At 43.6% G+C, this 22,046-nt stretch overlaps 2 protein-coding genes across 3 annotated transcripts; both read right to left on the reverse strand.

Annotated features, from left to right (window-relative positions):
- Nucleotides 1-3,957: 3,957 nt before the first annotated feature.
- On the reverse strand, nucleotides 3,958-7,640 carry emx2 (empty spiracles homeobox 2). Its single transcript, XM_070841282.1, has 3 exons — nucleotides 7,253-7,640; nucleotides 5,887-6,071; nucleotides 3,958-4,361 (listed from the first exon to the last, which is right to left on the reverse strand). Exons 1-3 carry the CDS (start codon nucleotides 7,638-7,640, stop codon nucleotides 4,194-4,196), a joined length of 741 nt encoding a protein of 246 aa, XP_070697383.1. The 3' UTR covers nucleotides 3,958-4,193.
- A 2,883-nt stretch (nucleotides 7,641-10,523) lies between these two features.
- On the reverse strand, nucleotides 10,524-20,291 carry eif3s10 (eukaryotic translation initiation factor 3, subunit 10 (theta)). 2 transcript variants are annotated; one of them, XM_070840562.1, is made up of 22 exons: nucleotides 20,123-20,291; nucleotides 19,489-19,679; nucleotides 19,262-19,398; nucleotides 18,932-19,095; nucleotides 18,368-18,567; nucleotides 17,978-18,186; nucleotides 17,724-17,895; nucleotides 17,511-17,615; nucleotides 17,276-17,374; nucleotides 17,052-17,168; nucleotides 16,758-16,943; nucleotides 16,304-16,651; nucleotides 16,110-16,214; nucleotides 15,918-16,031; nucleotides 15,704-15,826; nucleotides 14,594-14,747; nucleotides 13,974-14,155; nucleotides 13,154-13,236; nucleotides 12,590-13,059; nucleotides 12,360-12,492; nucleotides 12,049-12,248; nucleotides 10,524-11,407 (listed from the first exon to the last, which is right to left on the reverse strand). In XM_070840562.1, the coding sequence occupies exons 1-22, from the start codon at nucleotides 20,169-20,171 to the stop codon at nucleotides 11,223-11,225; spliced, it is 3,726 nt and encodes a 1,241-aa protein (XP_070696663.1). In that variant the 5' UTR covers nucleotides 20,172-20,291; the 3' UTR covers nucleotides 10,524-11,222. The 2 variants fall into 2 exon arrangements, with proteins under 2 accessions (XP_070696663.1, XP_070696661.1); XM_070840560.1 differs by having other exon boundaries at nucleotides 13,154-13,239.
- Between the last annotated feature and the right edge of the window lie 1,755 nt (nucleotides 20,292-22,046).

Genomic DNA, 22,046 nt, shown 5'->3' on the forward strand with positions numbered 1-22,046 from the left:
GTCTAACCAAGTTAATGTAAGAGTTCAGGCTTTAACTTGAAGGATGTATGTCATTGAACGCAGCAGGCCGCCATGTGCTGCATTTACTGGCTGCGGCTGTGTGTGTGTGTGTGTGTGTGTGTTTTATCACCCATTTAAACGCCTCATCTTCTTCAAAATCTAAATAAGAAATACATTCAAATCGATAACAATAAAAAAGAGCGTCTTATTAAAAAAGATTTTCTGCGTCTGCGCACTTGCGGCCGTGCCGGTAGAAAGTCTAGTCCGACTAGTCCGAGTCAGTAAGTGCTGACTGCGCCCGCTGGCAAATTGAAAATTGCTGCGTTTGGAAAACATAATCATGAGAGTACATCATGGCTTCAAACGCCCCTCCCTCGTTATTAATAATAAAGAAAGAAACTGAATCCGAGGCTCCGATGTTTAATTTATTATTATGTAAGCTATTTGAAGGGTGATTGTATGGTAATTGCTCATTAGTCTTGTATATTTATCGCTGCACCTTATGTCAAGGCCAAGGGAATTGTGTAGGGTTCATTCTCTCGTTTCAAGGATCAATTTCAGAGGCAATTTGTGAGACAGGACAGATCAAGTTAGTCCTGACGTCGTTTTGTGACGGGGTCGGCCTACAGGTGCCACCCCAGGAGCCTTTATTTGAGATGAAATAAAACCAGAGAGGCTCCCTGCGGACGGCACGTTGACAAACCATCCAAAGCCATCCTTGAAAAAAGCCACTTCTCCCAATTTAGGAGATTTCAGCTCGATCAATTATTGACTTTGAGCACTAATACGAAGCCTGTCTGACGCCCATTCCCTCCCTGAGCCAGTATTCACATTAGTGGTGTCAGCGGACGTAATTATACCTACTAATTGCAGATTAGAGGTTTTGGGTCAGTGGGGTCACTTGATAGGACCTGCTACTCTTTTCAGTGACGGATAATCATTTCACGTCGCGGACTAAATGTTTCATGCAGCGGGGCTTAGGTCCAAAACGTCCAAACTGGCTCGGTCGTGAATATTTAAGGAATAATCACACTGTTCACGGGCCGCGATGATTTATGGACTATTTGGCCCCTGGACGGAGCGCAGCAGCTTAAGTTTAGATAAGCGGGTCACCAAAGGTCCCCACAGCTGGCCCTTAACGCACAGCACGAGCGCGTGGAAGAGGGATGTGATCTGTGAGGGCCCACTTCACATCATAACACACACACACACACACACACACACACACACACACACACACACACACACTGCTTGAATCCTGTCCAAACCAATTATATTCATGTGACCTTAGTCTCAAAATGCGCTTGATCCGAAAAGAATGGCGCGTTGAATTTTTAAGACGCAGAATGTATTTAAATAGCAGCCAAGCTTTATACTGACATGCGCAATGATTTTTTTTTCTCGTTCATTTTGAATGAGACTGATAATTTCTAAAATTCCTACCTACATTTTTTTTTTTTTTTTTGTGGCTTATTTAAATATTTCTGATGGGTGCCTTCGGAATAAAGAGTCATTTGCAATTTAATTCGGCGTTGTAGAATATAAAGCCAGGAGCTCTTCATTTGGAAAATTTGCGCTTTGAAATGTGTAGCTTAACCTGTTAAACTCTCATCTCTGCAAAACAGATTCATTTGGTTTCCATAAACAGAGACATTATTATTATTATTATTATTATTATTATTATTTTAAAAAAACATCATTATTTTCCTGGTTAAAATGAAACGCGTCTAAATGAAATAGCGCCAGGTTCTAATGAGCAGCCTGTCCTGTCTCCTGTGTGTCCATACAGGCGCACACAGGGATGGAGAGGGAGGGGAGGGGGGGGGGGCGCCAAATTTGTTTGCGGCGGATCAAGGCTCACCGCCTCCACTGCACTTTCTTTATCTTAATTCCAACTTGAAAAGATATAATTATCTAGTTTGAACAGGACTGCTATCAAATCCTTCTTTAGAGGCAGGGTAGGGAAAAGCTCGAGTGGATTGTGAAGCTCTGAGCCGCTCGGTGTTGCCCGAGATAGGAGTAATGAAGTTGTGGAGTCCGGAGATACAAAGGGCATTAACCTCATTAGCATGAAACCTTTTCTTCTAACTATTGTGGGACCCTTTCAGTCCTCTAATCCCCCCTATTTCAAAGCTGGGTTTGTAATAAAGCTTTTAGGTTTTTTTTTCTAAGCTAATGGTATTCTCTAAAGATTTTTATTGCTGTTATAATCTATGGGCCGATTAAGAATTCCCTATATGCCACCCCCCCACCCCAACCCAAACCCCTAAAAACAGCTCTTTTTACTTTATGAAACAATTAAACAAACACGTGCACCTCGCAGTAGAAAACACTGAAGTTGGGCTTGTTATATATTCACATGAGATGGGGGGGGGGGAAATCATAATCCAGTTTAAATGTGTCTGATTTAGAAAAAAAAAAAAACACTGCTCATTGTTGGTTTGTTTGTGCGTAAATAGGGAATCATTTCCTGCTGCAAATAGCATCTTTTTAGTCCAGCCTACAGCCTCCTAAAGAAGTCCTGCAATGTCCCCGTTCACTCCACAGCAGCAGCAGCAGCAGCAGCAGCAGCAGCAGCTTGCAGCCTGGTGGAGCCCACAAGACAAGATTTTAAACAAAGATCCCATTTTGCGGCACATTGCAACCTTCCCTTATCGCGTCGTGAGGGGTAGTCAGATTGTACTAAATTATGTCCAACCAAGCCCCCTTGGATCCGTGGATTAAGAGATTAAAGTGGACCACTGGGCAATGCATCCCCTTTCCCCCTCATATTACTCGCATGATAATTGCCTAAACTGATTTGCACTTTCACAAAAGCTTGCAGGGACTCTTTGTAGCTGGGGCGAGCAGACGCTGCAGCCCCTCAAAAATAAAACTAATGCCGCCTGTATCAGACTGAGAGACAGACGCAGGGCCGAGGACAACAAATTACAGGCTGCACCATTTCTGCCTCTTGTGTTTTTTAAATTAAACTCCTTTTAGCGCCCTCACTGCGCTCCCATCCAGCCCTATCAGCGCCCTGTAACCTTCGCTTTGTCAGAGGCCTCCATCCAGCTGCTCTGCATAATCAAAAGCCTATACTTGTACTGCGCGCAACATATTGATAAAACTTTATTGACAAAATATTGACAATTACATACTTCTTGGAAGTATACTTTGTGTTAAAATTGTAGCAAACTTAACACAAACACAAAAATTATTTACATTCTGTAAAAGAGGGTTTAACAGAAACATTAACTTTTAGCATTTCTGTACATGGAATACGCTCAGTGCTTGAAGTTTTTTTTTTCTTTCTCTCTCTCTCTCTCTCAATTCTTGCTTTTAGTCCTTCTTGGCAACTTTCACTGGAGGGTCAAGTCCTGACAGAAGGCTGCGTGGGGCCACAGCGACACATTGGTAAAGCTTTAGGTTAAAGGAATGTCCTGACACCTTCCCTTTAAGTACTTGATCCGTGGTCTGATTCACTTTTTAGAAAGGTTTTTTTTTTGTTTGTTTTTAATCGAATTTTTTTGTTGTTCTCTTTTCTTTAAAAAAAAAAAAACACTATAACGCAGCACCGCTACTTCATATGTTTTCACAATCACTTTTACACGAGAATCATTAATTAAAGACTGCACACTTTGTATAAAGGAAGAAGCACGACATCTCTCAGTTTGAAAATAGAGTTAAAAACAAAAATTGTTTGTTTGTTTTTTTCTTCTTCTTGGTTTGAGAAAACTTGTCAAATTAAAACAACTACCAGAGGGAAAAAAAACTATACCATGCAATTCAAGTTTTACAAAAGCAGTTTGGTGTTTTGGTATCTTGAGTGGAAGCGTTTTTGTTTTGTCTTTTTTTCTAAAAAAGAAAAAAAAGAAAAGAAAAGAAAAAAAACCTTCTGAAGTGCAAACGTCCAATATGAATTGGAGAGGAAAATTAGGTGTTGGTAGATGGGAGGTTGTAGTGGTGGTGGTTGGTGTGTGGAAGGGTTCAGGTAGGCGGACTGAGACACCGTCAGTCACATTTTCCTGGGTTCGTTTGGACTGACAGACCCACATGGTGACAGCAGTGCCACCAGTCGGGTTTCTCTCACCCTCAGCTGCCGATCTCCGGAGATCTGAAATGTGACATTGGCTTTTTACCCTCTCACTGTCTCTACACGGCATCCTTTATCCATGTCTTCCTTCACTCAGACGCTTATATAGTCTGTTTTTTTAATCGTCCGAAGTGACATCAATTTCCTCTGGGCTCTGCTGTTTCGTCGCCAGTCTCCACCGGTTTATGTGATGCGATCCTTTCTTCTTCTGCTGAGACTCGGAGCCCTCCTCCTCCAACTTCTGTCGCTTGAACTTCGTCCTCCGGTTCTGAAACCACACTTTTACCTGGAGAGGGGAAAAAAGAGAAAGGAAAGGGGGGAGAGGAAAAAAACCTGGATCAGTGTCACGAGATAAACCGCGATTGGCCAGTGCGTAAAACCACGCGTAAAAGGGACACATTGTTTGGATGGCACAGCTAAATGCGAGCAGGCAGCGGTGGAAATAAAAAAGGTAAACTGTGACCTGCAGTTGGTGATCATAGAGGAAACAATCGCCAGAATAAACAAAGATCAATTATATTCTCAGCAACGTGTGAATCCCGTCTTTTAAATGACAAAAATCGCAGACCTGCAGTTGTTACTCCAATGAATGATATTAATCTGACGCACAAACTGTGAACTCAGCCAATAAAAGGTCAATCAGCTCTGTTTTAAAAATAAAACGCTGCAAGTTCTCACCAGTTAAACCCCACAATATGCTGTAAAAACAAAAAATGCGACTAACTCAAAGGCAAAGGGCTGAAATAAACAAGAAGCCCTCTTATTTATAATCTCACAAACACTTGCTGTCTGGGAAAACTTTTGACGCTCCATCTAAAGTAGGTCAAAGTATTTTTTTTTCTAACTATGAATACTTCCAAGCCATCGTGAGAATGTCAAGAAAAATAAAAGGAATCACATCCACTCATGCCACACATTTAACATATATGTTCATACACTCCTCTAAATCGACTCAGCCGTGGTAAACGGCACCACGGGGGAATTACCAACATCTAAATCGATAAATTGTCTGCTCCTGCTTTGTCACTCTGCAGCCCTTTTAGCTCTTAAATGGCAACTGAGGTGAATTTAATAAGCCTTCAGTGGGCTAATTGAAGTAGGTGATGGTTAATTTCTCCCTTCAGCTCCTCCAAAGGCCCCGCCGTCCAAAGGAGACACAGCGGACAAAAGACAGCGGCTGATGGGCTCAAACAGCATCTTAAATATGGCAGGGGGAATTCACTGAACCCGCCTCGCTCTTTGTATCGCCTATCCCGTAAAATGGTTAACTGGTTAATTTGCCCTCCATTTTGAAAGGCAACATTCTCCCCCCAAAACAAAGTAATTCAACCCCTCCTAAAATGAGGTTAGGCCTATACAATGACAGTGGATTGGATCCAACAGAAAGCCTCTGTCTTCGATTGACAACATGCATTTATGGACCCCGCTGGGTAGAAACAATTCGGTGGCTGATTATATAAGATTATAGTTTCGCTGACTACATGAGTCCTCCTTACATACATTACATACATTCATTTTAAAGCGGCCTGATATTAAAAGGCTCCACGACGCACGGTGCCACGTTAAGGAGAAGAAAAGAAAAATACCACATTCATCCCACTACACACCAGCCACAATGCGATGAATGTCTTTTTATAAAAACAACAAAATGACCATGAGGTGTAAGTAGGCCCGTCCGAGCAGCCTGAACACGACACACCACACCAAGAAGCAGCGTAACCGGTTCAAAATAAAAATGAGCGCATTGTCCAGGTGAAAAGAAAAAGGCAGGGTGTGAAGTTTAAAGCCGGGTGAAACCTTGGGATTCTTACCTGAGTTTCTGTGAGGCTAAGGCTGTGGGCGAGCTGTTTTCTCTCTGCTCCCACCACGTAATGGTTTTTCTCAAACGCGTGTTCGAGCCGCAGCAGTTGCGAAGGTGAAAAAGCTGTCCGGATTCTTTTGGGCTTTCTGGCCAGCGCGTTGTGCAATAGGAAACTCTCTGGACTCGTTTCATTCCCTGGAAACGAGCAGAAAACGAAGGTGTGTCATTCATTTTTTAATTTATTTTATAAGCTCGACATTTCTGTAACAAACAGCAGGCCTGCGCACAGAAACAATAGTCGACTGAGGGCAGACTGGAAATATGGCATGACAATAACGTCTGAGGAGAAGCTGGACATCACCCAACAGCAGAAGATAAATTATGGAAAACCTTTATATTTTAAATTATTTATTGTGTAAGATTTTCCTCATGTGACACATGTGAGAGCATCGCATGGAGGGGAGACGGCACAAAGCAGAGGTATAATCCTGGGCCTAATTAAATTAGCTCCAAAACAGCCTTAGTATACAAAATTACAGGTAAAATGGAAGCAGCGTGAAGACGTCAAAATACACAGCAGCCAAAAAAACACGTTAGGTATTAATTTCGAATAAATTCCTCTAAAAAATGATATTTTTTCTTTCATTTGTCCGAAAAAAAAAAATAAATAAAACAAATAATTACAAGTATAAATACAATGAAAACGAGCAACAGCAAAAAATAATAATAAACGAATATTCTAGTGGGAGCATCCCGCAGGTCAACTTAGTTAATAAAATTAAAATGAGTCCAAATTTGACTCATGCCAGCCTTAGATAATTAGCAAAAAGGCTAGTCAAAATAACTGTCCAAACTACTTCATTTTTTCCCCTAAAAACAAAAACTTGCTCTTGTGGTTGAAATGTGAAATAAGCCGAAGAATAAACTGCAGAGCAGCGAGATGCAATAGTTTCGTTTTTTACGCACGGATATAGATCATGTGCAGATCATATATAACCTGCAGACCAACAGTGTACAAACATGTCACATTTTCTAGCGGTCTTTTTTCAGCCTTGAACAGACGCTCCGAGCAGCAGACGGCCACAAAAGCCAAGGCAACCATTATTATTATTATTTTTTTACTCAGCATTTTTTTCTCCCGTTTTCTAAATGAAGAGATGAATTCTAGATGAATTTTAGTGCAATAATCCTTTAATTAAGTGTCTGTTTTGGCCCGATAATTTGAGGTGATGGACTTTAAACAACGATTTTTAATTCCATCTACATCCTGCTCTCCGTGCTGATGGAGAGAGAAAACAAAATCTGTGACCACTCTCCGGCCGCTCGGTGCGTTTCGTGCGTAAAAGTGAGCCAAACGAAGCACTTTGATAACTTACCTTGAAATCTGTGGCCCAAGTACCTATATCTGTGTAATAACCAGGGGTAGAAAGTTGATGGGTCCCTTTGCTGGCTGGCAAAAAGAGGGTGCGGACTGTGCGAGGATGAAAGCGGGTGAGCCAGAGCGTGCGGCGGGGCCACCGAATGCACAGGGACGGCGGAGTTTGGCGGATGAGAGACCGCCTCGGCAAACACCAAGTCCGGGTTAGAGTAGACGCCCCTGCCGCCGGAGTGAAAGCCGTTGAGAAAGGGGTTCATCTGGCCGGAGTTTGCATAGCTGAGAGCCGCTGGCCTGATGGGCTCCTCGGAGCGGGACGCCGGTACAGGATTATCCTTCGCCACTAAAGACTCTATAGTAAAACACCTCTTGGGTGTAGGTTGAAACATGGTCTGATAGTCCAGATTCCCCAGTTTAAGTTGAAGTTGTCGTAGGCGCTCTCGCTTAAAAAATACTCCACACCCAAGAAAAGGGGGAAAGTTTCTGCGCAGTAAATAAGTTGGGAAACGGCGGCTGTGTCGAGAAAGCCAAAATAAAAAGTGCTCGGCTACTCCCAGACTAATCCATGGATGTGATCGTTTTCCTCGCCGTGTTCGTGCAGGCAGATTTGTTAGTTCATGAGCCTAATTAGCGCTGCAGTCCCATAAACAGCTTCCTCTGAAGGCTGTAATGGCATGGTGATTGGTCGCTGCCGCTGCTGCTCGCCTTGAGGTGGAGAAGGGGAAGACGCTTAAAAAGTGCGTCAATGGGAAGCAGGGGCGCGGAGAGGCGGACTCGAACGCGCAACACGGAACGGATTCGTCCAGAGAGGAGCCTCCCGAGCGCGCGCGCGCACACATACACACACACACACACACACACACACACACACACACACACTCACGCGCACATATCTCCAGGACATTTAACACACTCATCTGAACCAGTAGAAAAGCTCAAGGTAGCCTGCTTATTGGCATTTACGGCCCCTGACAGGTTCAAACTGATTTTTTATAGGGTGGGGGTGTGCGTGGTGTAAGTACCAGCAAGTGATTATTTTTAATTATGCACAACGGCGTCGCGCAAACATCAAATCAGCTCTATATTTCGATGCTATGCGCGCAGATAGTGTTTCGCTGGAGCTTAATTGGCAGCCGGCCTTCATTTATTTCTCAATTTTGCTCCTGTTTCCAGCTTTCTAACTGTGTTTCTGTGGTGAAATTGTTCTTGTGTCGTCCCTGCTCCTTTTAATTTTTCCTCAGATTCCATTAGGATAAGTTTGAAATTGAAGGCGCTCTTAATTGCTGCTGGATGGGATGTCTGGGAGTCACAAACAAGCCTTACATGTAGAGCGTCTTGTCACCCACACAGGACAGGCTGACAGCGTCTCCAAATTCAGCAGCAGCTTCCCACTGATGTGGCGTTCACGGCGGAGTGCTCAGGTGTTTGTTGGGGTGTCTACCTGTGACTGCAGGCTGCCACCTCTGCTGTGGATCAGGGACTGAGAGCAGCAGCACAAAGCTGCAGCCATGGCCGCGCGCCGAGGGCCTCCACAAAGACACGGTGCACGCTAATAGCACGCGGGGTGACAGTCACGAGGCTGCTGGAAGTGAATAGATACAGCCCCAAAACTGAGGGATGCTGTACAATCTGTTTTAATACATTTTTATTTCTGTTTTTTTCCCTGTTTTGGTTGCATGTTTTTGACTTTTGATGTAAATGTTCATGTTTGGTTATTATGACTTCAGATATTGGAACATTTAAAATGCCTGTGAAATCTCACATGTGATAAAAAAATATATATTTATTCAAATGTGTGATGATAATCTAATAGTAATAATAATGATGATAATAATAGACGCTAACTTCTAGTCTAGGCTGTATACGTACAAGTGTACTTGAGGTTTTATTTATGCGGGTGTGTAAAGAGTCTCTGTGGAATGAAATACAAACTAAAGACTTAAATAGGCTCTCAAATCTGTCAGAGCACTAACAGCTGTACAACACATAATGCGTCGGATCTGACATTTTAGAAATGTCTGACTCCAGATTACATTCTTATTTTTAACACTGGCTTGGCCGGCTCATTAAGGTATAGGCTTTTATTTTGAAATATCACCCAATAAATAGCAATGCCTTACCCATGAGGCACATTATTATTATTATTATTGTTGTTATTATTATTATTATTATTATTATTATTATAGCACATCGTATCAATAAATCAGGGCAGCCTAATTCAAATCCATATCCAGCACATTTTTTAAGGAGAAGTCCAGCATGGTTGGGTTTATTTTCACAACTTTAAAAGCATGTTACTGGTTTGTTAATGACTGCACACTGACCACTGCCTGCATGTTTTTATTTTCCTGACTTTTCCACTGAGTGAACCATCTCATCGCCTGCTCCCACGCGGCGAAGCGTGCGGCTCCTCTCCGCGGTGCTTTACCGGCCTCTAGTGGTCACATCATGGTAGCGTGATAACATGGTGCCAAAGCTCAGGTCTGGGGAGCTTTAGGGTGTCCTCAGGGCAGAGAACCGGCAAGTCCCCGACAAAATGAGTGGTTTAGTTCCACTGATGCTCCACTGTGTGGAAGTTAGAGCTGGTACTAGAACTGTTGGCATCTGAGATCGCTCTCTGAACACCTTCAGCGTATTCAGGCTACTAACACAGGTCCCCATCCAGGTGTATTTTCTTAACTGAGATTCTTGAAAATGGTTGAATTCTAGCAAGCTGGACTAAAACAGATAGTGGAAGGAGCCCCGCATCCTGTAGCTTTTCCAAAGTCAAATTCAAGCACTTTAAGTATTTTAAAGTTGCATTCTAAAGCACCCTACAGCTATAGTAAATAACATATACTCAAATGAGTTTGGCTCTCTCAGACTTCTGTATGTCATTTAACAAGCAAACTATTCAGCCAGATAGTTTATATTATGCAGTTAGATTTTCAAGCACACTCAAAACTGTGAAAACCTCATCAACACTTAAGGATGTCCAGCACCTGTACAAGCCCTGGGGACGTTTGTAGAACCAGCTATTTTCACATCTGTAAACGAATGACTCATTGTGACCCTGAATACATAAAACACCCCCTTGACATAAGGTGCGTGTCCGTTTTATACCCTCTGATGTAACTTTCACGGTAATAGACACACATTGAAACATTTGTGGAAAGTCAGGAAATAATTCCATATCACCACCTGTAAGTTTGGTGACTTCTTTCTTTAAAAACAGGCCAAGTGTACTGCACTCTTTAAAGGTGATATAGCACGAGACAAACTTGACAAGTAGGTGGTGAGCAAACATCTTTATTAATAAAGGCTTTATCTGTACACATGCAGCCTGGTTTGATACCGTTGACTGCAGCAAGATAGAACCACACACTGGATATCAAGCAAGACCAATTGAATAGTCTAAGCATGCACATCAAAAAGCCCACTAGTTGTTTACCGGGTTAAGAAGCATCTGAAGCATTAGATGAAGAGCAGAGATCACTGAAGCAGATGACAGATTCCTTGTCGTTGCCATTACTAGAGTTGTGGATCTGTGCCTTAATATTATACCTATGTAACGGTTAATTACTTAAAAGAGGCAGCTGGTGATACACTGAGTTTGATTTGAAAGTTGGAGCAGGTACATTGGTTTTCGGTTTGTCAGGTATTAACCCTCCTAACCACTGGGGGCAGTCATGTTTACGCTGATGGTTTGCATGTGGCCTAAGTGCACACAAGTTCATCAGCTGGTGGTGTTTTGGGTGGTGAGAAGCCTCTGGTTCAAAACTGCTGAATGTCAAAATAAAGATGAAGGGGAAAAATCCCTGGGAAAACTACTGTCTACAGATATTTAATTCAAAGGGAGAACGCACATGAGTATCTGAAGCTTGTAGCCATTAATTCACCGTTGTGGCCAACTGGCTTATGGGATACTAATTTTGGTGTTTTTCAAAATCAACTCATCATTAACCGAGCCAATTGGATGCAGAGGTTGTTGCTCAGCGGCGGACAGTGGTCCATCCATCATCATCTGTCTCGTTCTTTGTGCGACGAGGGGTTTCTTTGTCGGAACGCCAACCCCTCTCTCCATCGGCATCGGCATCGCGATCACTCTCCCTCTCCCTCTCCTTGGGTTGGGCCCGCTCCTCCCGCTTTTCGTCGCCTCCACGACGCCAAGAACCTCCTGGGGAAACAAAGATGCTCATTAGGACACCAGCAGGAACATTTTCCAGTTAGAAAGTTTATGTTTGTCCAAATTGGTGGGCACCTTTTTAAGGCAGTAATTAAACAGGTGAACAGCGACCTCTGCTGGCTGAATACTACACCTCCACGCAGTGCTCCAATTGTGTTAGACAAGACTGCTGTTATAAGTTCCCTCTTAAGTGTTTGTTCTGTTTAGTAACTTTTGCAGCCTGGCAGAAGAACTGCTACGGTCTGGGAGTGTGGTCGACAACTGCTACAATGTTTTGATCACACATTATTGATTGAGGCTACAGAAGACAAATCTGAAGCCTGAATGTTACTGCTGGCGGTTCTGTTCAGCCACAAACTGCTTTTCAGTGAGAACTTTACATATCTCGGCTTAAAAAAGACATATACTTTCTATGCAGCTAATTCTGTCATGTCTTTAAGGAAAACTGATGCGTCCTATGATGTATCCTTGATATGTATCTAATAGTCATGTCATTGCTCTGAGTGACAACCTGTCCAGCCTCTTGTCCAATGTCAGCTGAGATTAGCCCCATCCCCCTGTGACCCCCGAAGGATAAGCGGTGTACATAAAGGATGGATGGTTATCCCATTCTTAAATCAAGCCCTGCCTACCTTCATCATCATCTCTGGGTGGGCGTCTTATTTCGCGGTCATCCCGGCGGTCTCTATCACGGCGGTCACGGTCACTGCGATCGTCACGATCACGGCGATCGTCACGATCACGGCGATCATCGCGGTCAGCGTCGTCCCTGCGAGACTCTCTCCAGCTGCTTGCTTCCTCTGTGCCTCCTCTCCTCCAGCTGTTCTCCTCCCTGCGGACACGAAAGGACGCTGATTAACAGAACTCAGACAGATCTCTGAGGCTAGCGGGGACTCGTTCTGCATTTACTACAAAAAAAAAATTAATGGATTAACAGCCTTACCTCTGTGGACGACGCTCTCTGAAGCGGTCAGCGGATCTTTCCTCTCCTTCACCGTCACCGCCGTCCTCCTGGGACTCATCACGGGGAGGACCCCAGCTCTCCTCTCGGGCCTTCTCCCGTTCACGCCAACCGCCTGCAATAGAAACGTTTGCTCATCATCCCGCTGGACATTTTCACTCACTGATTGCTGAATAAACCATTCTTCAGGTATCGAATGGCTACAGTCTTACCAGGTCTGCCCAGGGGCTTCCAGGGTTTGGGGTCATCGCCACCACGACGTGGCCCATCATCCATGCCTCTCCTTCCACCTCTGTCATCATCACCTCCTCTTCTGGGGCCCCATTCATCATCACCCCCACGCCTGGGAGCCCTCAAGTCTTCCAAGCCTCTACGAGGACCTCTGTCATCATCAAAGCCACGCCTGGGACCGCGGTCATCATCAAAGCCACGTCTCGGGCCGCGGTCGTCATCTCCACCCCGGCGCAGGGCGCGGTCGTCATCAAAGCCTCTGCGTGGACCACGGTCATCGTCCATCCCTCTGCGTAGAGGACGGTCATCATCACCGCCACGACGTGGGCCTCGATCATCATCGAAGCCACGACGGGGTCCTCTGTCATCTCCCCGGCGAAGACCTTCTCCTCGCCTGAAGGGCTGCTCTTTCTCCTCTTTGTCATCATCACGGCCCTCCTGTCTCCAATCCCTAGGTAGAGCACAACTGTTGTTAGAGTAGCCCCTCACGGTTTAATGGGTTAGCAATTTAAAAAGTGGGAAGAGGCCGAGTTTCCAACACAAACCTTTCAGGCACAGATCGGCGCCACTCTGAATCACCTCCCTCTGTGCGCTTCCTCCATCCTCCCTCCTCCTTTTCACCCCAGTCCTGCATTAGCAAAACATATCGGTCAACACACATTGTGAAAGCAGATCGGGATGACTCGAAGGTCTGTAGCCCTCATTTGTCCCTACGTGACAAGACACTGTGACGTAGTATCAGTATCAGTTATGACCACAAACCTTTAAGATGTTTTGGCCTTTAGTTCATTACCCTGCACTCAATCCTAATATATCCTATATATGTGACATCATATATATTTAGGCTTCCTTCCATCACATCTTCATATCAGGGAAAACATAAATCAGATGCATCACAACTGGGGAAGTGCTGGCTTTTTTACTTTAACATCAAATACTGCATGGAGCAGGCACAGCAGCATCAGTTGTCTGACAAAGTATTAATAACACACTTAATATATTACAAACTGTTTTTTTTTTTTATTCAATGAATTTGGGACCTGGTACATGAAAATGAACTACAGGTGTAATCCCTAACTACTGCAGCAAGCCTAATTTTAATATTTTATGACAAACTATTGTGATAAGTTATCTTGCATTACATTACTGATAGACACTATTGATTTATTGATTGATCTTTATACTCCAGTGTATCCTTTAGTGTAGGGAGTATTTCACAGTGCACTAAAAGTAGTAGTGCATGATTTTATAATCCAATTTAGATTTTTTTTCTTTTCTACACATCATATCATCATAATTGTCGTGGCCAGCATCAAACTTGAACTGACTGTGAGACCAATTGTGTAGTCTCAGCCTAATTTGTACCTTGGCTTTCTCCTCCACAGGGCCCTTTCTCTCCTCCTCGCGGCGGCGTTCTCGCTCCTCGATCTCTTGCTGACGAGCACGCTGTTTGCGTTCCTGCTCCTCCAGCTTGCGCAGACGCTCCTGGTACTCCCTCTCCTCCTCCTCTCGTTGCTCCTGTTCCAGGCGTTCGCGCTCCTCGCGCTCTGTAACAAACAGGGAAATAACAAGGTGTGTTAAAACTATATGCGCTCGGACAGAGTGACACCTGGGCCGCACTGCCTACCTCTACCTGTGCATGATGGCAATCTGACTATCACAGTAGCAAAAAAAAAAAAAAAAAGCAGAGCGTGACATTCTTGGAATGCCTGTGACTATCAGATAAATACCAAGGATTAAAGTGGAAAACATTTGTCTGACTGAAACTTTGTGTAATTTTACTTAATATGCAAGTGTCACCCAGACAAATAAAAATCCCTTCCTGTAGTACTGACTAACCGCTGCTGCCAACATTTCTACCGCAATTTCCTCCATTTTCTTCCTGGTGGCAACTACAAGTCTCTGTAGCTTATGTAACCCTGCCCGCTTTATCATGACTGACGGGCTCACAGGTGTCTGTGTCCCACCAAACGGAGATAAATTACCTTTCTTGAGCTGCTCCTCGTGGATACGCTGTGCCTCCTCCTCTTTCTGACGGTAGAAAGCATTGCGCCTGTCCTCTTTACGTTGCTTCTTCCTTTCTTCTAGGCGCTTCTTCCTCTCCTCCACCAAGCGCTCCTCGAAAGCTTTCAGTTTTTCCTTCAAAGCAGAACAGTGAATTTGAAACCATGGCTTCAGTCATAAAGTCTCTCATTGTCTTCTGCACTGGGAAGAAAGCGTTTCCCCTATATGCATTCAACAGCACTGGTGCCATTTAAAAATCTACAAAGACGCCATAAAGTCACTATTTCTTCTGTAAGCAGCCAGAGTTTTAGCTACATTGCACCGTTTAGCAATATGTTACTGGTTATTGGTTGCAGATCTCGCTGCCTACCAATTCTTATTATAATTAGAAGTTGGACAGAAAGCGCTGATAACACTGTACCACGATGTCTGTGTGTCTGACACACTAATGCTGCACTTGTCTGTCCATGCGCCGTCAGTCTTCATTACAAGTAGTTAAAACAAAGCGCCCCAGAGTTAAAGTAAAGCTCCACTGTACTCCTATACAAACCCTGCAATGAAAATGGGATTTTTTACTGATCCTATTGATATACATTCTTTGTGTTGGCATATAATACAGTTGCATCAAGTTATATACGACTCATTCGACAATTCATTGATTTTGTGTTTATATCTTGATGTCAAAGTTTGATTGTGCAGCGTCAGAAGGGGAAGATATAGTGAGTGTTGATAGTCTGCATATACAGCTCTCAGTGTAAGGACAGCACATTGTCACACTCACACATGTAAACAGCCACGCAAATGAGAGCTTTGTTTCAACTAAGTATCCAAGCAAGACAGTCCATTGTCTGCTGAATGCTGTAATAGCGCATCACGCATTGGTATTTATCCTTAATCATTGGGTAATAACTTAATTTAGCTGTGAAGGTGTCAGAAGATGAATTACCACCTCTGACATGATCAAATAAATTACATAATGATTCATCATTAATCATGATTATTGACTTGGCTTTTCTTCTATAAATACTGACCCCAATAGACTCATGTATCAGTGCTCAGCTTGAGCTTATGGGAGGATTAAATGGTCTTACCTCATAAATGAAGCTACGGGCAGCAGTTATTTTGGACAAGAAGTTTTCTTTGTCCTCCATCATCCTGGACATGCGCTTCTTGTGCTCCAGAGCCTTCTCCCGTTCAACTTTCATGTTACTGATCTACAATGAAAACAAAAAGGAAAATCCTTACATTCTAGACAATCATCTGGCTGTATTAAGTCCTTGATCCATTTGTTTATTTATTACATACCCTCTCCTCCTCCTGGAGCTCCCATAGTTCCATGTCCTTGATACGCTGCTCTTCATAAGCCTTTTTGATCAGTGGAATCTCCTCAAGACGTTTTGCCCTCTCAAAGTAGTCAATCTGAGAAAGAAAGAGAAACATTAGAGTCCAATTACCATCTAGTGACCAATACCATCCACTGAAGTATCACTCAGTTACCTTCTTCTCCTGGTTCTTCAGACGCTCCTGAAGTTCTTTCTTCTCTTTCTCCAGCTGCTCCACCTGTTTGGCCATGATGAAGTCGGGATCCAGCTCCTCAAGGTCCTGCAAAACAAAACAGATGTGTTGGTCTCACCTTGAAACTTTACAATGACCTATTTCTGCAATATGGAGTTATTTTGGCTACACTTTACCTCAATATCAATATCCTTGAAGGCCTTGGCTCCAAGTTCAGTCTTCTTGATCTGCTCCAGCCGCTCGCGGACCGTCTTCTTCTTGATCTGCTCGTGCTCCTGCATGATGCGCTCCTTCTCCCTCTCTTTGGCCTCCTGGCGCAGCCGCTCCTCCTCAGCCTTACGAACCTTCTGCAGCTCAGCTTCGCGCTGCTCCAGCTCCTCCTTCTCACGCTGAATGTTCAGGCTCTCCAGGCGCTCCTTACGTTCCTCAATGGTCTGTCTACGAGCCAGGATGCGCTGGTGATCTTTGCGGGCATTTTTCAGATAGGCAGCAATGGCCAGCTGGTTCTGCTCATCACGCTCTTGCTGAGAGGTAACAAAAAAGTCGAATTAAATGACAATGAAAAATAAAGCCAAAAGACACTAATTATGAATCAGAGAGAGAGAGAGTTAAGTGAGAGAGTGAACTCACCAGGATGGAGGCCGGCTTGATGATCTGAATGGCCTTGGCCAAGGAAGCAGACATTGCTGTCAGCTGGTTCCTTATCTGCTCGGAGGGCATGTTCTGTAGGAAAGGGCCAACGGGGGCGTCCTCTTTGGTCGAGTAGTTCAGGTCAGAGCCAAAGCTCAGAGTTCGAGAGGTGTGGTCTATGCGGACCTTGAGGGAAGAAGGAAATGTCAGATAAGTCATCATGATGACTGTAATACACTTTTTCTGATTTATCAATAATGTTAATGCATCCGAAATGCAGAGCCTTGACTTTACCTGCAGGTCACAGTGTCGGGCAGCATCCACAATGGAGCGCTCCAGCTGGAAGGCGTCCACAAATGGAACCAGGGACGCCAGACGGGTGAACTCAATGCTTTGATAGATCTGTGCAACCTAATATGATTGAGGCAGAACAATGAGAGAGATTGACCATTACAGTGTGGCTGTAGATGTGATTTCAGACAGAGTTCCAGGTGGATGAAACGGGCTGAAGAGATTACCTGTTGCAGGAGCCTCAGGATGGTATTACTCTGCAGGTGAGGGACATACTGCTGCAGATCAGCCTCCTTCTCCGCCTGCTCTCTCACCCAGTTCAACACCTAGTAGGAGAGCAAGTTTGTTACCAGATGCTGGGATGAGAAATGACAAGCTATGATAAACTTAGTTAAATAAATATAAAATAAACTAAAAGGGATTTTTCCTTATTATGAAGCTAAACGCTGTCAGATTGTTTACCTTGGTCACTCTTCCGCTCAGCTTTAGGGGATGAAAGTCTACTTCAAGCCAGTTGTAAAGTTCTTTTACGTCAGGTACAACATACTGCAGCAGGTTAAATCTCACCTAGAATAAAATACAAATTCACAAATATTTATCACTTTTACCAGATGAAGGTGAAAAGCCAAACTTCTGCCTACTGAACAAAGCTTCTCTCTAATGCACATAATGTACCATGTCATTGATGAGACTCTGCCGGGTTGGTGGAGACTGCAGGCCCAGGAGAGTGGCCAGCCTGCGATGCTTTTCCACAATGATGCCATCCATGTCCAGCAGCCGAGCAATATCAGTGCGCTCGGGGGTGATGGGAATAGACAGTGTCGCGAGGAGGACTCTGGTGGACATCCTGAAGGTCGAAATTAAGCATTATTAACCTTTTGGTCACTACCAGATCAAAACTTGTGCATTTATTATAACGAATAAGATACCTCTGCATCTCATCTTGGGTCAGATTCTTGCGCATCTCCCTTGAGAGGTGATAGAGCCGGTGGAGGGTGCAGGCGTGGAAGAGAGCATTTCCAGATTTCCAGAACACAGTAGACACCTTGTTGTAGTAGTTGGCCATCAACTGGGGTTTGGGGGGTTTCTTGGAAAGAGCAAACAGGCCATGGATGTCTTCAACAGCCTTGAATGCCTCCTAAAAAAAGAAAGAAAAAACAAAAAAACATCAGTAACAACATCATCTTCATCATCTTTAATTTATACTGGACGTCGACTACTTTCTGAACATGTTTTACACCTTTAACTTGTTAGTAGGCTAACTCATGCATACATGCTGATGTGGACCTTAAGAGAGATTCAGTGTTAGGTGCACAGACCTGCCAGAGCTCCATGCTTATGGCGCTGTCCAGCTGCACCAGGCGTGTCTCCAGGTGCATAGACTGGCTTTCAGGGTTGTTCAGGTTGATGGCAGTGCTCTGGTTGTGGTGGCGCTGGATCTGACCCAGATGCATACGCAGGTTGTCGCACAGCTTGCGGAACTCTGCTTTACGGGTGTACTGCAGGCAGAACTTGAATGCTGCAGAAAAGATGACCAGATATTATTTCCAGCATTTAGGGTCTAGTATGACTTTACTGATGCTGTAAGACTGTATGGTCTCATCGAATTAGGTAAAGATAAGCACTATATATATATATATATATATATATATGTGTGTGTGTATATATATATATATATATATATATATTTCATATGAATTTGTTCATAAAACATGAATTCCTTTATTACTGGCTGAAAATGAGAATGGCTAAAATTGTGCCATGATGTGTACACAGATTATCATTCAGTAACATCCACACATGAAAACATACAATAAGACATCAACATACAGACTACATGAATACAAAATGTTCTTAGTAAGGTTTTTAGTGTGTGTCACTACCTTGCTGGGCAATGTCATGGTACAGGCGCTCCACCTTGGAGTTGTTTCGCAGCAAGTCCAGGCACTGGCGGTACGACTCCCACAGAAACTTAACCCAGGGAGTGAGCAGCAGGCGATCGGTACGATCCTGAGTGTCCTCTCCACTCACAGCGCTCAGGAGCACACTACAGCACACAACACCACAATCTGAATAATCCACTTTAAGTTTATCAAGCATATGCAAATCACTTTACAGCCCCTCCAACAAGATATTTGGAAAGACGTCTTATGGATGAAAGAAAATGCTGCGAAGAAACATAATTTCTGCATTTAACATTTGAGCATCCTCACCTTTCAGGAGTCTGGATGTTGTCCAGATCCTCAATGTCCAGGACCATCTGCTGGGACTCCTCCTTGGCTGTCTCAGTCTTCTCCTCCGCCAGCTTCAGGTAAGCCCTGACCACATCCTCCAGAGATTTGATATTCACCTGCAAGCAAAGACAGACGTTATGCTTTTAACTCAGAGGACTTTGGTTTAAAACAACTATGTGACACGTCACACATTTCTCCTCACACACCTGCTGGCAGATGTTCTTGTACTGGTACAGACCCTCCTTGGCCAGGTGGCTCTTGCGGAGATCCACGCACAGCTCCAGGTACTTGAGCATAATGGGCTCGTGGATCTTCTGCCATGTCCGATGTTTCTTGCTCTTGATAACATCGTACAAAACATCCAAGGCTGGCTGTTTCTTGCCAACCTCAAGAAACTCTGTAGAAACACAGACAAATGAGCAAATGCACGCTTAATCTCAGATCAATAGAAACCGCATCAGTGCTGATCCCACATCGCACTAGTCACCGTGGTTTGCTGCCTGACATCGTTAGGCCTCAGGTGCTTGTTGAACATGAACATAATGAACCAGCATTTAGCCAATAAGTTAGCTAAAGGACACTGTCAATAACGTTACAACGCTGCCACGGGTGTGAGCAGTTGTCTAATAGCCACTCAAGATGCGTCTGAGAAATGTCACTAATCATTACAACAGCCAGTACCACAAAAATGTGCTAGCCGGTTAGCTTGGTGCTGATGTAGCCGTCAGTGAGCGGTGTGGCTTGCCCGCCATTGCAGCTAGTTTTAGCTAAGCTAACTGAGGCTAACAGTTAGCACGACCGTCTGACATCTGTGAAACACGAAGCGTCATGTCTGCTCACCGTTGGCTCGTTTGAGAGCATTTTCTGGCCTCTGGAAGTACGCCGGCATGTCGGTGGCCTTCTAGTGAAACTCACAATTGGCTGACTTGAGTGGATTTAGACAAATTTCACCAGTCCATCCACGCCACGCACTCATCCGCTTCAACGGTGCTGGCTGAGAAAGGAAGAACCTCGTGAGCGGCCTAGCTAGGGATGCCAGGTGCTCCACACGCCATCCCTCTATCCCATCAGCAGAAAAAAAGGTTAATGTATCCGTATTTAGGATTTCACTGTAGTTACACTTATTTTTACACTCAAAAAAGATCCTACAAATTATTATAATGATAATCTTTCTCAAAATAATGACGACCTCCAAATAACAAGAAATTATCTCGTATTAAGTATCTCAAAATTGTGAGGCACTCTCTCAAAATAATGACTTGAGAAGTCATTTATTTGGAAATATTTGAATAAACTTGCACATCGCTTTTTTGGTGGGTGAAAGGATCAGCATTCACCCCTTACTTTTTACACACATAGGTCCACTATAAAAAATATGTATAATAATGAAATACAATACAAAGACAGCAACACAGATATATGATTATTCTACAGTGATTGGAGCACATGCAGACATTTCTCCCAATGTTTCCAAAAACAAGAGGAGTAAGCTACCCTGTGTCGCTTTGTGTGAGCTCATTTTATTACATTACATTACTTTCTTTTTAAATCAATGAGTCTACATAATATAATGTCATACTGCCCACCATCATTTGAGCAGTTGCTGTAAACCAGCACTATAAGGAGACGGTCAATGAGACAATCCCCAACTATACAGCCGTTAACATAAGCATGCTACTTTTAAATATTTGATACGGATAAAATGATTTTTACACCAAAGCACAGCCACTGGCGGTAGCATCTGTATGAGATCAAATGAATGTATCAAGATCCAGTCATTTGTCATTTTACAACACAGGACTGCACAATGAAATGTAAGATGCAGCCTCTTCGTGCTACTCACACACGTACAGAATATATACAAACATTTAAATTTAGAATAAAATAAAAGCCTGAGGAAAGGAATCATTCTGTAGTCTGGTGGTAGGACAGCACATACCTCTGTATCTCTGGTCAGCAGGGTGAACAGGCTGTTGCTGAGGTAGGTATTGTCTGTTTGTATCTTTTGGGTTCTGTGCAGGCGCCTCACCACACTGATACCACTGATGCTCAGTGGATGGGTACCAATGATGACCTGCATGGTTTTATTCAGCCTCTGCAGAGCCCTCCTGTCCTGGGCCGTGCAGTTTGTAGTGTTTCCAGTCAGGATGATTGCTTCTCTGTAAAGATGAACAAGAGCTTTTTTTTCCCTTATGAAAGTCATTTCAGGGTTCATGTTTGAGAATCCTGAATTTGTTCTCTCAATGTATGTGCTTGCTCTATTTGATATGTTGTTATTAATAACTTGTGCAATTTAAGATCCTGGAAGCTGAATAATCTAATCCTAAAGTATTTATTCTGAATAAATCTCCCCACTGTAGCGCTGCACAACACTGGATAAACACAAAACCTACAAACGGGGTTTTTTAACAAACCTGGCAGCTTTGGGTGTATAAAGTTCCCGTATGTGCGACCCTGATGGTGCGTTCAGGGTGAAAATTGTCGATGATGTTGAACTATGTAGGCTTCGTTCTTTACTGCATTGTCAAAGCAAAGCCCCGCACTTTCTAAAACCACATTCATCAAAACGGACATTAGAATTATATTATTCTGTGGTATTTTAGGGCAGTCTTAACTCTTATGTCCTGTTGTACAAAGTTATTCACACTGTTGATGGAGAGATGTTCTCTAAATCATTACCAAAGCTGCAGTGACACTCCTCTCTACAGATGACATACAAATACTGTAACTTGTGATTCAAAATATCATAGAAAACCATCAAAGG

This window comes from Pempheris klunzingeri, chromosome 12 (genome assembly GCF_042242105.1).
Source record: "Pempheris klunzingeri isolate RE-2024b chromosome 12, fPemKlu1.hap1, whole genome shotgun sequence".
NCBI lineage: Eukaryota > Metazoa > Chordata > Actinopteri > Acropomatiformes > Pempheridae > Pempheris > Pempheris klunzingeri.